We start from the raw sequence: 16,680 nt of genomic DNA, 5'->3' as shown, positions 1-16,680 counted from the left end.
TACATCCCAACTTGGACGCATACCTAACTTACTGCTAACATATTTAAAAGTTTTTCAATATGAAGTAAGTACCAAAAAGATAAGTTTCCTTCATGTTTGCATCTACGTTAACAAAACTGGCTCTGCTTTTTTTTTTTTTTAAGAAGATCTGAGTTTGAAGCAAAGTGAAATGCAGTCCTACTGAAACAATAAAGTGATAATTGATGGGAAAATATTTCACACTGCTTCCCTTTAAATGTAACTTAATTAAAAGTAAATAAAATTTAAATTTTCTTCATTTTACAAGCCTCATTTCAAGTGCTCAATAACCACGTAGACCGGGTGGCTAGTCTCAGGCAGTGGACATCCCACACTTACCATATAATCGCAGAGACTCCTAGTTTCCCCCTGAGTCCAGCTCATGTTAGATACTTGGTATCTGGTTGTAGAGGGTGTCGGATACACGAAGGCCAACCCCACTGAACTGCTGAGCCCCTCGCTCTTCTGCCCTCCCTCGCCCTTTTCTCTTGCCCTGAGCAGAGGCCGGCGGGGGGAGGAGACCGTGTGTTTGCAGCTCGGGGAGGGTAACCGCTCTCTGTCCTTGTGTCGCTGGCAGGTCCACCTCCCCTTCGCAGTGGTCGGCAGCACCGAGGAGGTGAAGATTGGCAACAAGATGGCAAAGGCCAGGCAGTACCCCTGGGGTGTGGTGCAGGGTACGTGCGCACCGCGGGGAAGGGCTTCCTCGTGTGTCACCCCCAGGGTGGGTGTCCCCGCTGGGTTTGGGCAGGTCCTTGACATGGGCAGGTGGAAGGGGGTGGCAGGGTTTGACACCTGGCAGTCGTGGAGGCCAGAAAGAAGCAGGGAGGCTGGGAAGCAATGGAGAGAAGTGGCTGCAGAGCCCTAGTGCCGGTGAGGCAGCCCCCCAAGAATACTGTGTTGTGTGGGGAATTTCGTATAAATTCCTGTTGGAAGAGAGATCTTCCCTGGGAGTTTGAATGAGTTCTTCATCAGCAAAGAATAAGAAAGCTGCAAAAAGCTTCTTGCGAACAAGAGGATACTTGTTTCTCCATTATCTCTGGAAAAATTGTCTTTTTTTTTGTTTTGTTTTGTTTGGAAATTGTCTTCTCAGTAAATATCTGAGAACAAGTGTTGTGGGACATGACCACAATCTCTAACCTGAAGACAGTTCCTATGTCACTTTGATGGGCAAGGTCTCAGATTCTATTACCAACCCTTGTGTGTTGTGAAGGAGGGACGTCCAATGCTATGGATTAAGTAGGGTGGCTGCAGAAAGTTCCCTCATTGGCTTACGATATATCAGTCCTCCGTTTCCTTTGTTCTGAGTAAAGGCAATAAATCTGTGAGACATGAGAAAGCACAGTACCTTTGAGATATGCAGGAAAATTACGGTTTTTTATCAATCTTCCCAAATTCTCTACAATAGAAAAACTTGCTTCATAGTGTTGTTGATAAAATTAAAGGAGATGATACAAAAAACTGCCTTGTACAGGTGCCGACAGCACGGAGGGGTGGAAATCGGCCTGGCTTTGGAGCCAGAGGTGACGGGGTCTGAATATAGACTCTGCTGCCTCTGTCTGGGAGGTCAGCCTGCTCATCAAAGCCACGCTGTGCATCTGGGAATCCTGCTAGGCAGAACTGCTACCAAGAGTCAAGACAGTATTGGCAAAGCTCCTCCCACGGTGCCCTGCCCTCAGCAGTCACCCTCCTCATCAGCCATCATGGTCCCTGCTGTCAGAAATCCTGTCTTTGTAGGGGTGTGAGGAGGATCCAGTGAAGGATCTTCAGGCGACCTTGAGGCCTCCGAGATTTCAGGGGCAACGGTAACTACGTCTTAGAAAGATCACTTCAGATTTTAGTGACATCGCTGCTGAGAGCCCTCCCCGCTTTCTTCCCCATCTCCCACAGTTGAGAATGAAAACCACTGTGATTTTGTGAAACTTCGGGAGATGTTGATCCGCGTGAACATGGAAGATTTGCGAGAACAGACTCACACCCGCCATTATGAGCTGTATCGGCGCTGTAAGCTCGAAGAGATGGGGTTCAAGGACACCGACCCTGACAGCAAGCCCTTCAGGTATGTGGGCACCTGGCAGTCAGGCCCCCCAGGCAGCGGTGTGAGTGGCGTGCTGGCGTATCGCAGAAATGCTTGTTGGATTGATATATGGATGGTGGAGGGACCTGGCGGGGGCAGATTAGTAGCACGGATTGCCGGGCATTGCGATAACCGCTTTATTTGTATCATCTAGAGTACCCGATGTAGCTGATGTCATTATTGCATCCTCATTTTACAGATGAGGAAACGAAGGCACTGCAAGTGTAAACAGCCTGCCCAAGTAGGAAGTGACAGGTGTGAGTTTTGAACCTCTGTTCTTAACCGTTATACTCACAGAGGCACAGAACCTGGTCCAGACATTTACAAAGGTGTGGATGCTCACTACAGTGTGTCCCGTTCATTTTTGCCAAATAGGTTTAACTTGCCACGTCTCCTACTTTCTGACGTGCTCTTACTAGGTTCCAGCGAACCAGTACAATTCTAACGACACGAATGAGTACTGAAGGAAACAACTTCCAGAACACTTGCTGTGTATTTTCCCACACCGCTGATGGATGGAGAGGAAGAGGCAGAACGTGGAGGGGAGAATATCGAAGTTGACATAGAATTAGTGGCCCTGCAAAGGCCAGGCCCTGTTAGAGCCCAGTGGTGGGCAAGGGTCGGTGGGGGCAGAGTGCCGGGGCCACTCCAGGCTTGGTGAACCGCCAGAGGAAGGTTTGCCGCCACCTGGTACAGGAGAGGATTGCTTCACGGGGATCTGAGTTGAGGTGATGTGAGGTGTGTCTGTGCTTGGCGCCTGTACTGATCGGGGGCCACGGTTCCTTGGAGAAGACTGTTTTCCTCCTCTTTTGTGGCTGGCCTGGACTCCCACTCAAATGTCTAGGAGCGGCTGGCCGCGGTGCCTGAGGCAGCCTGTGTGCAGTGCCAGTGGACTCCCTCCGCTGGATCTGAGCTGCCATTGAAGCGGCAGGGAGGTTATTTTCTTCGAGTCTCTTTAGTTTGGTGAAGTCTGGACTGGTCTCCCAGTGGAGTGCTCCTGTGGAATGTGCTGGTGAGAACAAATGGAGACCCCAGACAGAGGGCTTCTAACCAAAAAGTTAGCTTCTAGCTAAGTTTGCATCATTTAGTCCTGCTCTAGGGGCTTGTAAAAATTGGCCCTCATCATTCACATGAAATGTGCTTTCTGAGGCAGGGTAGAGGATGCCCTTTTGTATACACAAGTTTAGGGGATTGAACCTTGAAATGCATTGACCAAAAAATAGCCCCTACACAATCAAGCCTACTCTCTGGTTATTAAGCCTGAGGAGAATGGTTTTTGTGTAACAGAGACTATCTTTATTTTTTCATAGAGGTTTTTTTTTGTTTTTTTTTTCACCCATGCATAGAGATGAAACAAAAGGAACCACAGTAAAAATGGAACCCATGTGCCCTCCGCCCTCGTTCAAACCCAGGCGGTGTTGAAGGGCGAAGGGGCAGCAGTGTGGGTTCAAGTCTTGACCCTCCTACTACCCAACTCCTTAACCTGTCTGGGCCTTAGGTTCTTCATCTGTAGAGCGAGGAGCTGGGCTAGATCAGGGGACAGTCAGATCTAGTAGGAGGACTTTTTCCAGAATGTGCCACAGAGGAAATGCTCTAGGCTCTGTGGACCATGTAGTCTCTGTCCCAGTGATTCAACCCCACCCTTGTAGTGTGAAAGCAGCCAGAGACCCTAACGTGAAAGAACAGGAGTGGCTGTGTTCCAATAAAAACGTATTTACAAAAACAGGCAGGGCCAGAGTTTGCCCTCGGGCTGTAATTTGCCAGCCCTGCGGCCTAGATCATCTCTTGGAGCCCTGAGCTGCCAGCAGAAGTTAGAATGCATGTGACTGTTTCTTAAATCTGTTAGAGGTAATTTACCTCCCCAAATGTTAAGAACCATTCAGCACAGCTGTGTTTTTTTCAGCTCTGGAATTTGGAGTCTGTGATGCAGGCCCCTTCACTAACCTTCCACCATCTGGACCAACTGGGGTTCCTGGTTCCCAGGAACCAGGGCTGGTGAGGATTTCCTGCTGCTGCCTGTGTCTCTGCGTTTGAGTTACAGTTTCTCCTGCAAGGCCAGGGTAGCTGCCGCCAGGACGAGGGTTGCTGGGTGGGTCCAGCAGGTCCTGCAAGGCCTGGCAGAGCTGGATCCAGCTCACTGCTCTGGCCTCCCCGTCCCCAGGGGCTTCAGGACCCGTGGTGGACGTCGCTGAGGCCTGACTTGTAGAGAATGTGCTTTATTCACACCTATCCCCTCCCCATTTGGTTCCTTTTCTACTGGCCTGAGGGTTCCTTTTTGAGGATGAAAAGGAGGGAAATATATTTTATATAAAATATATTTTGTAAATGTAAATATTTTATATATAAATATATTATATATATAAAACCAAGGCCTTTACTCTTTTCCCTGTATAAGAAAATAAGAAACAGAAAAGTAGACCTTCTAAAAATAAACACCTTCTATCGTCTCAGTTCCTGGGAACCCTGGAAATAGTTTCTCCTCTTAGAAACCTACTCATTCAACCTCAGGTGGCCCTCTTGGTGTAGGCAGGATCATTTGGAACATGAAAGTTGGCTTTGAATCACATGTCTTGGCAGATAGCAAGGTGAAATAAACTTGGTTTTCCTCTCCTTGGAAACCACTGCTTTACAAAGGGCCCAGCCTCTCCCTTGGAGGAGTTTCCAGCCTACCCAGCACTTCCTGTGAGCCTGACACTGAGGGCGCAGGAGGGGACCTGCGTGAATGATGACACAGTTAAGGAAAAGCAAAAGCCACAGTTAATTTAAGGGATTTCCCATTTCAAAGTCATCATGCCTGGATGCTCATAGAAGACTTTTTTTCCCTGTGAATTTAAGGTGAGCTTGGAGGAGTTATCAGTGAAGGACTCAAGGCTTTTATATACTCAAAGTAGATAGAGGATCCCTTCACGGTGTACAGTGAAGTCCGTCCTCCCCTCTGGGCACCCTGTGTCCACCACTTGCCCTCTGGGTGCCACTTGTGTTTCTACCATGTGTTTATAAAGCAGAGAGTGGCCTCTAAAGCCGAGGCCCGTAAGTGGGAGCTCCCCTGAATATATGACACCGTGTAAAACCAAACCAGAAGCTGGGCGAGCACAGGAACAGGCCGCATTTAAGCCTTGGAGGTACGTCCCGGGCACAAAAGCTGAACCTGTCCCTGGTGCTTTCCTTCAACCTGCCCATGTCTCTCTTGTCTTGAGGTAGAATCTTTCTCTCTGTCACTACACGTGTATATGTCCAGGTGTCAACCTGCTTTTTCTTGTGCGCATCTTTCCCACCTGCTGCCCTGCAGCCTCAGAGCTCATGCCTCACCCCAGCCAGAGCACCCATGCCTTCCCTGGACCCAGGTCCCCCAGACCCTGGCCCCTTTCTGGCTGGCATTGAGGGAAGATGGGGGCGGGAATGGGTCTTGTCGCTGCTGCTTGTCTCCTGAGATGCCACCGCCCTCTTCCTAACACTCCGTCCTCACCTCAAAGCACCACCTTCTCCTTGACTCTACCTGTCAGGTCACAAAAAGTGCTCCTTTACTGCCCCTCTCTCAAGAAATCGCAAAGTTTTCAGGCCCATGAGACCATTCATTTTTAGGAGCATGGAGGCCTCACTTCCCCAGCCTTGGGAGGTGGGGCTCCCACCTGAGCTAGGTGGCCCAGCTGAAAATCCCAGCTCTGTCATTTCTTCACTGTGTGACCTGCACAGGTTACTAAGCCCCTCTGTGTCCGAGTTTCTCCATGTATAAAATGGGAGGTGATAATAATAGCTACCTCACTGCGTTGTTGTAAGGATAACACATTTGCGTGTGTAAGTTCCTCCGTAAACCCCGGTGACGTGCGGTGCTCTGGCCTGCCCCCCACCGGGTGGTCCGGGAGACGTAACAGGGAGACAGCTGTGCTATGTGAATTACCGGAGTGCACGATGAACTGGAGTGTCAGTGCTCGTCTTCCCTTCCCTTGACCTCCATGAGCAAAGCCTGCCTCTCCCAAAAGCTGTTAGAAGAGAATGAGAAGATAAAAGCCTCAGCTTCAAACCAGCCCAAACCCTCATGGAAAAATTGTTCACTTCTCACTTGGAAAAGGGTGTTAATAACTACAATTAAAAATTAAGTTGGAAGAGCTAGAAATTGCAAAAGGTATCATCACTTTAGGTATCTGAGAGGGTACTATAGATGCAGTTCGTTCTGGACTTGTTTTCACTGGCTGGAAGCATAGGGGAGGGTGTCTGGTGTCTCTCACTCACATGTGGATTTCTGCAGGTGCCCAGGGAGTAGGATCTGTGACTGCATTGCTAAGAAACCTACTGCAGGTGACTCCTTGGAGTGGGGGGTTTATGATTTCTTCCTCATACGTTGCTTATGATTTCCAGTGTCAGAGTTGCAAAGCTGGTTCCTATCCCCAGATGCAGCCATCTAATAAGCAGCATGTGTTGAGGCCATCTGGCTGGTGGCAACATTGCTCCTTAACCTTTCTCTAGAACATGCGCTTTCCCAGCTTTGGGCTGCAACCTTCACTATCAAATGTGTTCTGCATCGTGATCCAATATACACATATCATGAAGTGATACCTGCTCTTAGAGTTTGCACTGCATTCCGGTTTCTTCTATCCTGTTCTCTAAACTTTTTCTTTTAACATACTGGTTAAAACCCTTGATTGGGTCATGACCCATAGTTTGAAAATGGATCTCCAGAAACTGGAGCCTAAGCTAGGTTGTGGTTGGGACTGGATCAGGTCGAGTCATGCTGAGAGGTCTCAGTAGCGTTACCCAAAGGACCTTCTCTCTGTGGGTCACTTAACAAAAGTTTCCGCAGTTAAACAAATTTGGCTCTAAATGAATCAACTTAAACAGGTTTTGTTTTGTTTTGTTTTTTTAATTGAGGGACTTTTCAGAGCACTTAAGACAAGCAGTGGTTGGCAGACTAGTTACATCAAGTCACCTGGAAGCGTTTTAAAAATACAGATTACTTTTGCCTTCGCCTGACATCCTGAGTCAGCATCTCCAGGAGTGGAGTTAGGAAACTGTGCTCAGAAAAGTCCAGTAACACATGCCCAGGCGACCCTGACGTGCTGCAGGGCTTGGGAGCCACTGTGCACTGTGGCTCTCCTAAAGGGAGGTCACACGTTGCATTTTCCTTTTGTTCTTTTGGCTTGGGAACCCCACTTTTGAAGATTTCTTGAAACTAGCGATCTCTGGAACACACTTTGGGTCATGTTTCTTGGTAGTGTTTCTATACTAGGTGTTCCACTGCTTGTTAAAGAAGAGGAAGATGGATTCATTATCTTAAAATCAACAAAAACTGGGTTCCCCCAAAATTTCATAGCAGGGGCAAGTCATCTTCTGCCTTTGGCCATTCTGACACAAATGATAGTGATAAAGAGTTTATTAGAAGCTAACAAGCAAAATTAAACTCATGAATTATTTTATAGTTTCATTATCCATGCATCTCTCTATCTCTGTGGCTATATAGCTTAAATTTCAAGTCCAAATATTGCTATTAATATTAGCCAACACTAATGTCGGCCAAACTTGCTTTTGTCTCCTGAGATAATGTGAAAGCCAAATATACCTCCAGAAACTCCAAACTCGTGATTGTCCATTACCCAGGCAGTGTTGACACTCTTGAGGGCAGGAGAACTGATTGTTCAGCAACCAATAAGAGCATTGATTATAGAAGTATAAACAATCCTAATTAATGCATTTTGTAAGTATGCTGCTCTTTATAAACATATATCCACATGCACACGCCCCTCCACCACCTGAATGTCCTCCTCCTCCTTCTACATGGACAAGTGTGAATGCTGGGGTGGCTCTGCATGGAGCCTGGGCTCATCCACAGGCGCTCGTCATTTTGGAATCAGCACTTTGGATGAATTTGGTCCCTGGGTAAAAGTGGATAATCCTGCTGCAGACTTGTGTAACTGTAACAACCCTTGTTCTAGGGAAACTGCAAGGGAGAGAGAGAGAGAGAGCAATTACCGGCAAATGTATCTCTGTTTGTGTAAGTGTGGGTGTGGGTGTCTGATTTTTTTCTAAGTTGTGTTACCGAAGGTGATTTTTCTGTAAATGTATCTCTTCTGACTTGGAGGTAAAACTGAGTGATGGCCTTTGCTTTAAAATATTGGGCCCCAAGTTCTGTAGACTGTCAGGGGGAGGATAAGGTTTAAAATAAAAATCAAACCCCTCCCTGCTCTATTTACAATTGTTAATACCACTTGAAGAGCAGCAATTTTCTGTAATACCTTTAGATACACCATTGTCTCTTTAGATGGTTCACTGAGTCTGTTTTCTAAATTGGGGGCTGGAGGAAGACGAGTGCAGGGGTAACATTTATTAAGCACCGATGTTATCTCAAATGCTTTACTCACTCTGCCCACATTTATCTCCCGAAATCATGGGCCCTGGAAGGCACTGTATTCAGAGCACACTGAGGCTGAGAGGCCATGCCCTTCCCAAGATCAGTCAGTAAATTGCTGTGAACCCAAAACCAACCCTGGTGGATCTGTCTGGCTCCAGTGCCGATGCATTTCTCTCTCTACACCCCTTCCATCTTCTAAAACTCTAAATCACGTCTTCAGTATCTACGTGGTACTGAACTGGGAGATACTGGCCAGCCCAGGCTTCCCCTGTGTGAATGTATGTAGCATACAGCTTGGCCAGTAAGAGACATCCCATTAGTGCTACACTGTACTTATTGCCTCATCTCTGGTTCCTGATGTGCTTGTCTTTCTGATCGCCACATAACTAAAAAGAAGATGGTGCCATTTTGTGTGTCCTTGAACCTGGTGAGTTGGCAGCCTTATTTATTTTGAGGAAGTGGCTGGGTAGGAATTGTCTGGACTGAAATTTATCATGCAACTTCATGACACGGTCCTTGGTTTGTGGCTTTTGAATAGTCTTCAGGAGACATACGAAGCAAAAAGGAATGAATTTCTGGGAGAACTTCAGAAGAAAGAAGAAGAAATGAGACAGATGTTTGTCATGAGAGTGAAGGAGAAAGAAGCTGAACTTAAAGAGGCAGAGAAAGAGGTAAGCCATCTGTCCTTGCGTCTGGGGGAGACACAGACGAGACAGGCCTTCGTGCTGCTTTAAGCACTTGCTACATATATTCTATCACACGAGGGGCCTAACTAACCTGGTACAAAGAGTAGGGCAGCCAGTCTTATCCCCATTTCACAGATGGTAACACTGAGTGTCATAAAGCTTAAGTTATTTATGCAGTCACATACCTAGTTAGTAGCAAAGCCAAGACTAAAGCTAGAACTTAGGTTTCCAGACCTGATCCCACATTCCTTGTAACTCCATATTTCATCAATTTACAAGTGATGAAATGTAAGATTTGCAACTCTGGGACCATTATTGTCTCAGTCTACCAGTCAACTCAGTGAGCTAAACAGTGGAGGGCCCTTTGCCCCTGTCTGATGGGGGACGGGCTCCGTCCGCCGTGTCTGTGCTCTGGCTTCCCTCTGGGATGCACACCCCTGGCTCCAGTGTCCCGCTGACTCTAGTTCCCCACGCCCAGCCCAGGGTAGCTGCATCCTAGAGGTTACCTTGGATTCCTTTTTTATTTCTAAAGAAGTGTTTATTGATTATTTGAGTTTTATTTTGAGAAGTTGCTTGAAACACAAAGTATAGTTTTTGGTGTATCACTTTTTTTTTTTTTTTTTTTGGGTACGTGGGCCTCCCCGGCCCTCTCCCGGTTGTGCCCTCCCCCATTGTGGAGCACAGGCTCGGGACGCGCAGGCGCAGCGGCCATGGCTCAGGGCCCCAGCCGCTCCGCAGCATGTGGGATCCTCCCAGACCCAGGCACGAACCCGTGTCCCCTGCATTGGCAGGCGGACTCTAAACCACTGCGCCATCAGGGAAGCCCGGTGTATCACTTTTGATATGGAACAAAGTTATTTCTAATAATTAAGCACAGAGACACACAATTAAATTATCACTTTAAAATATTTTAAGCACACAGAATCTGCCTAAAACTGCACAGATGAATGTATATTTCATTATAATGTACCCATTATTTAAATTAAACCAAGAACTTAATTTAGTTGCCATTAGATTAATGAAGTGTGGAAACTTTTAAGGTCACTTGATTAAATGTAAATGCATCCTTTTTACTTATATTTGTTTCTTATATGTAATACCCTAAATACACAGCTAAACGTGTGCATAAAATATTATAAAATGAAATAACAATGAATATTTTCAGGTGTACAGATTATTTCACATTATGATGAGTAGTAATTTGATCTCATTTTAAGTAATATTTTCATTATAATAAGATACAGTTTTAGCAGAGTTCAGAATTAAAAAGTCAATTCTCTTCAGATTTTAAAATGACCCAATTAATTCTTTAGCTGATATAGCTCAATGAGTATTACTCATTTTACCCTGTTAAGAGATAAACTGAGGGACTTCCCTGGTGGTCCAGTGGTTAAGAATCCGCGCTTCCACTGCAAGGGGGCACAGGTTCGATCCCTGGTCAGGGAAATAAGATCCCACATGCTGTGCAGCGTGGCCAAAAATTTAAAAAAAAAAAAAAAAAAAAGATAAACTGAGTCACATTAAAATTTATAAGAGTTTATCTGAGCAAACATCAATTGGTATCAGGCCCCATGGATTTCTGCTGTAACAGTCACCCCAATGAGAGCAAGAAATAGGTTTGCCTTTGATGGTAGATAATAAGAAACTTAGAGGTTATTTAAATAGCTACATACTCACCCTAGTTTTGCTGCAGAGAAAGGAAAGTTGAGCCTTATTTGCTGTTGGCTTTAAGTATCAAGTTGAATGCTAGGTAAAAATTCTAGAATTATCTAAATAGTAAGGATTTTCCCCCTCCCTCCCTCCCTCCCTCCCAGTTTTTTTTTTTAATATAAATTTATTTCTTTATTTTTGGCTGCGTTGGGTCTTCGTTGCTGTGCGCAGGCTTTCTCTAGTTGTGGCTAGCAGGGGCTACTCTTCGTTGCAGTGCGTGGGCTTCTCCTTGCAGTGGCTTCTCTTGTTGCAGAGCACGGGCTCTAGAGTGCAGGCTCAGTAGTTGTGGCGCACGGGCTCTAGGCGTGCGGGCTCAGTAGTTGTGGCTCGCGGGCTCTAGAGCACAGGCCCAGTAGTTGTGGCACACGGGCTTAGTTGCTCCGCGGCATGTGGGATCTTTCTGGACCAGGGCTTGAACCCGTGTCCCCTGCATTGGCAAGTGGAGTCTTAACCACTGCGCCACCAGGGAAGCCCCCTTCCAGTTTTTGTTTCTGCATTGTGATAATTTTCTAAATTCAGTTTGTCAAGTGCCAAAAATTTCTCCACATACTCTTCTTATTTGAATATAGTATGGATACATATATCTGTAGTCACTGTGTAAGTCTCTAAGTAAATATAGATTATACTTTTCAAAAAAGGACCAGAAGTAAAGAACTTTTCTTACCACTAGGGTGAGTTTCTTGTTAGGAGCATGGATAATTTTTATTTTCTTCTTTATGCTTTTTACAATGAACACGTATTTTATTATCGGAAAAAGTGCACAGAGGTTCCCCTTAGTGCTAAGGGGTCCAAGTTTCAACAGTGTGTCCCTACACTTTTCACCACCTCGGCCTGGCTCAGCACCAGACGGTACCTCGCTCGTGTAACTAAAGCACAGGCAGCGGCACACACGCGTTCTGCTTCTGAACGGATGCAGGTGGCCTTACTCCAGCAAGCGTCCCATTCCCTCCACCAAGCTTGTCGTCCTCCTCTTCTCTGCAGCTCCACGAGAAGTTCGACCTCCTAAAGCGGACGCACCAAGAAGAGAAGAAGAAAGTGGAAGACAAGAAGAAGGAACTGGAGGAGGAGGTGAACAACTTCCAGAAGAAGAAGGCGGCAGCTCAGTTGCTACAGTCCCAGGCCCAGCAGTCTGGGGCCCAGCAAACCAAGAAAGACAAGGATAAGAAAAAGTAAGCGGGTGTCACCCCCATGCAGCGGGGCCCTCTAACAATTTATTCCTCTTGCATGTCTCTACTTTTCCCATTTACAGACTGGAAACTGGTCTGTTACCAGAAAGATAAAAGCAAGAATTTTCTCTACAGTGCAGGGGAGATGACAAAGGTTTCTAAAGTATTTCTAAAGGGTACACAGACACTAATTTATAAAACTTGACCACACGATCAACCAGTCAGGACTGGAGTAACCTGTCATCTCCAGTAGTATCTTCTGCACCAACACTAGGACTCTTGAGAAGACGGTGCATTTCTCTTCACTACTCTCTGGAGACAATCCTCATGGCTCTTGATAAAGAGCATTCTAAAGTTACGATTGTTAGAATTGTTTTCCTGTTCTCTGTTGGAAGGCTTAAGAAGCCAGTCACTGAAAGTCTTGTCCCCAAAATGAAAGATTTGGAAGAACTACTAGTGGCCACTAGTTTTCCCTCTAAATTCCACAAGACGAATCGTTTTATTGTGAAAATGGGATCAAAATGCCCGTTAAGACACCTCCACCAATTCTCAAGACACACCTGTACCCGCACAAAATTTTTTTAAAATATGGCCTTGATTTAATGTGCCAAAGGGTCAGATTCTGCTTTTGAGTTGTCGCTTCCTGTGATACTCCAGTAGCAGCGGCCTGAATCCAGTGGGAGATTGGGGCCTTCCTTGAAATTCCGCTGTGATTTGAAGCTTTACATCAAATCACCTGAAAGACCAGAGGGTGCCATTTTATGACAATTACTATTGGTTTGACAGTAAGCACAGTGGTCAGTAAGATACCTTTGAAGAAAACCTTAGTGCTAGCTGGGTGGTGAGCCCATGGATGCCACCCTGCTTTGTCCGTTTAAGGTGTGGTCCTCTGAGGGTGTGTTTCAGGATTCCTGCTCTTCATCCATTGCTAAGGTTCTAGGGCAAAGGCTGACAACTAAGTAAACAATAAAAATGTTGGTACTGGAGTAGGCAAAGAATTACATTCTTAGACGTATATGGCAGATAGGATTGAGCCTGCACAGTAATCGAGTCCTATCCCAGGGGAGTGAGCTCGATAGTGGTGTTCACTTAATCTGAGTGAACGTGCAGACTTGTCCCTGAGGAATCTGGTTACGTTTCCTGTGGTAGAAACCAAAATGCACTGCTACAGTGACGTACAGAGAAAGTTTGAAATTCTGCTTTGCAAACCTTGACTTTCCAAGCTTTGAGCCAGCAGGAAATGTATGAAGAGAGCAGGGGAGCCAGCAGATTTTCTAAGCAGTAGAAAGTAGTTGGTATAGGTGAGCTGTGATTTAAATGGGGTTGGTACAGACCCACGTGGTCAGAGGACTCCAGGGGCCGAAAATTTAGTTATGCTAGATTAATTCTGAGAGTAACAACTGCCTAGATTATAATCCAGTTCAAGAAAGCACTTTGTAGCTACACATGTTGGGAGGGCATCGGTCACTAATGGTGACGTTCCCCATGAGGATTCAGAAATTAGTGACTCTTCCAGGGAAGACAAAACAAAAGCCATTTGGCATCATTCCTTGTTGATCCAAACTAACCCAGGATAAAAACAGGTGGTGTGTGTGTGTGTGTGTGTGTGTGTGTGTACACATCTATAGGCATGAATGAAACAGGAAAAAGCTGCTGACTCACGGTTTAGGAAACCCAAAGTCCAGTTTTTCTTACCCTGAAGCACTAAAGTGCGTAAAGGTACATGTTTCAGAACTTAAAATGTTTATAGAAGACCAGCAATGTTCCAAGGATATTTCATGTATACTGGATGTGCCTTTAAGCAATAAAAATTCCGAGAGCTGACCAGTATTGTGCCTCCATTTAAAAAAGTATCTAATAACAGACTTCTCCGTGCAAGGAGGTTTTTCTTTTCCTATAGGACATTTTAGGTTATTTTCTTCCCAGCCTTGGGCTTTAGCAGTGTATAATGCATTTCACGTTTATGTGAAGTGTGTGCGAATTCTATTTTAGCCTTATTTATACATTCTCATTTATTATTAATGGAATTAGACTTAATTTGGTGAGCAGTAGTCACCAGATTTTGTGCCTGACGAGGGCGCGTACTTTTCGGTAACTTCTGTGTTCTTAAGCTTTTCCACACTTTCCCATTTGAACAGTGAAAGCAGTTGCCAGTTGGAGGCCTGAAGTGTCAAAGTTTAAAAAAAAAAAAAAAAAATCACTTCCCTTGCTGCCAGTGGAGAGTTTTGGTTAGAGAGGACCACAGACAGACAGTAGTCAGGGTAACCAGAACAGTACTTGGAAAATAAATGGGAGGCTCTTTCCTCCTCGTGTAGCTGGAGGAGAGGCTGGAGTCGCCACACCTGCCGCTTAGGAGCTGCTCCAGGGAGAGAGTTTAAAAAGAGACGCGTATTGATTCACCTGCCATGCTTCCACCTCAGAGCTTCACTTCGTTTTTCTAATAGTTTTAAATTCCGTTTTTTCTATTCTAATGACACGCTCCCTCTTTAACGTAGGTAAGGCTTTGTGCGTCTCCTTGACCTGTTAGTGGCATGAGAGCATATAACATTTCCTAAGATTACAGACAAGGTAGAACTAACCCTGGCACTGCCATTAGCTGGACCCCCGCCTCCTGCCATCTCTGGCCACCAAGTCACTTTCCTTGTTTGCGGCTACACCTCAGTGGTGGGAGTGCCCGAGGGTAAGTCGTTCGGTAGTTGTTCAGCGTTCATCTTTTCTGAAAACTTTGCACAGTTGCCAGCCAGCAGTGTATGAATCCATTCCAAAAACAAAGTTTTAAAAATCTATCATTTTAAAACGGTACCTGGCATCTGATAACTATAGTTTACACAGTCATCCACTCATCTTTTCTCTTTTAAAATAATATTTTGATTCTTCCTAAGGAATGAAGTTGCATGTTTTGGACTTGCCTCAGATTAGACATGTGAATCTTGGACTTGGCATTGCTTTATACCTAGGAGGGGGAAGGCTCCGGGCATTGCTTTAGCTGTAACCATATAATGATTGTCCTTTTTTTTTTTTTTCCCTCCCAAGTAGATTAATAGCATGTCCTCCACCCACTATATTCCAATCCCCAAGTTAATTGTTGAAAGACATTTATTGTATATTCAGTACCGATGTGATACCCAAATCTAATAGATAATGGTTTTGTGTTATTTGAGAAGATGAAAGTCAAACAGCAAATCCTTTCACTAGAACATGTAGTGGTTTCAAGAAGTCACTCATGAATTCTGAATTACCTGCAAATGGAAACTAACCACGTGTTCTTTAATTCAATATTAAAATTTTGCTTTTGCTTGTCATGTAGAATAGCTTACTCAAATTTTTGGTTTTAATTTCTGTCAATTCCATAATCATTGCATGAGCATTCACCATCACCAAATGCTGGTGCTGGCACTCCTAATTTTCCTTCTTTTAATTTATTATTATTTCTAACTTTTTTGTTTTGTTTTTTAACTTGCAGTGCAAGCTTCACATAAAGCCTGGCAAGCCAAGGATGGTCCGCATTCACCTGCTTTTGCAGTAATATTGTATCTCTGCCATCTGTGTCCTTTTATTTTGTTTTATTTTTATTTTTTTCCCTTTCCCAGACACCATATAACTATTAACTCATTTTGCTGAGTGTTGTTTGGTGGTGGAAAATGATAGAACAAGGGGATAACAGCAAAAGCTATGTGCAGCCGGACTTTGTTTCTGGAAAGCAAATGATTTGCCTTTTATGCCTGTTCAGAGTGGCAGCAGGAAGCATGCCTGTTCTGTTACTTTTATGTTGCTTTGGACCAAGGGAAGGAGGCTAAATTGCTACATGTACGTCTGACAGGAAAACTTTTCACCGCCTCAGCAGCTGACTATAAACCTGAATAGCCATGACAACTTGTTCTTGATTATTCGTCTCCATGACGCAAAAGGCCCTGAACTCCCTCTGTCTCTTCTCCACACCTGCCCCGAACCAAGGTAGCTTTGTATGTAGGCAGGACGGTGGGTAAGCTTTACCTGACTTTTACCCTTGCGTGGATTTTTTTTATTACTATAACAACATCATTTGGCCTGGGTTGTGGGTCTGTTCAGACTGACTGTCTCTTCTTATGGCTTTAAAAATGTGTCTGAACCCCTGTGTCTCAAATCCTGGCCAAGTGGGGTTGTAATAAGAAAATGATGAGTCTGCTCCCTTGTATCAGGGCAACCATGGCCCTCTCACAGATCACACGACCTTGTTTAGTAGAAGAATCTACTAAGGATGATGGGCTTTCCACAACCTGCTTACCACTTACAAGATCCAGTCTTTTCATAAACACACCTAAATCTACTCTCAGTAGGCTGAGAGAGGAGGAGGCCCTAATGACTGATTCCAGGGTATCGAGTGCTTCTAATAACAGTTTTCAATAATTATGAGGAGAAATTTTCCAGCAATATTTAAAATAGAAAACCTGTTATAAACTGTATCATCTGCAGCACAAGTTTGAGGGGGGCCTTGTCAACTTAAAGTAGAAATGGGAAGGAACATAATAGCAACCCACAAGTCAAGAGAGCAGAAATTCAGCTTCACATCCAGTTTCCTTGCATAGTCTCTTTTTGATATTTGCAGTAAAGGCATGATGGACTAGAACAGCTGGTCTTTCAAATCCAGTTGTCTTGAAGGAATTTCCTCACCTTTTCCTTCACGAAGTCTAGCTCTACCTGCTC

The 16,680-nt window shown here is 45.0% G+C and overlaps 1 protein-coding gene across 2 annotated transcripts in view; it reads left to right on the top strand.

Moving 5' to 3' along the window:
* The window catches only part of SEPTIN11 (septin 11), a 91,587-nt gene that overhangs the window by 70,534 nt on the left and 4,373 nt on the right, over positions 1 to 16,680 (top strand). The window contains exons 6-10 of one of the 2 annotated variants that reach the window (XM_007455413.1): positions 596 to 692; positions 1,906 to 2,074; positions 8,974 to 9,106; positions 11,813 to 12,000; positions 15,461 to 16,603. In XM_007455413.1, coding sequence (XP_007455475.1) covers positions 596 to 692; positions 1,906 to 2,074; positions 8,974 to 9,106; positions 11,813 to 12,000; positions 15,461 to 15,476 — 603 coding nt within the window. In that variant the 3' untranslated portion in view covers positions 15,477 to 16,603. Of the gene's footprint in view, positions 1 to 595; positions 693 to 1,905; positions 2,075 to 8,973; positions 9,107 to 11,812; positions 12,001 to 15,460; positions 16,604 to 16,680 lie in introns of those variants that run through there. The other variant, XM_007455414.1, reaches the window with a different exon arrangement.

The sequence above is a fragment of the Lipotes vexillifer genome, unplaced genomic scaffold (assembly GCF_000442215.2).
Source record: "Lipotes vexillifer unplaced genomic scaffold, Lipotes_vexillifer_v1.1 scaffold749, whole genome shotgun sequence".
Taxonomy (NCBI): domain Eukaryota; kingdom Metazoa; phylum Chordata; class Mammalia; order Artiodactyla; family Lipotidae; genus Lipotes; species Lipotes vexillifer.
Note: the sequence above shows the minus strand (reverse complement) of the source record. Positions and strands in the feature narration are given on the sequence as shown.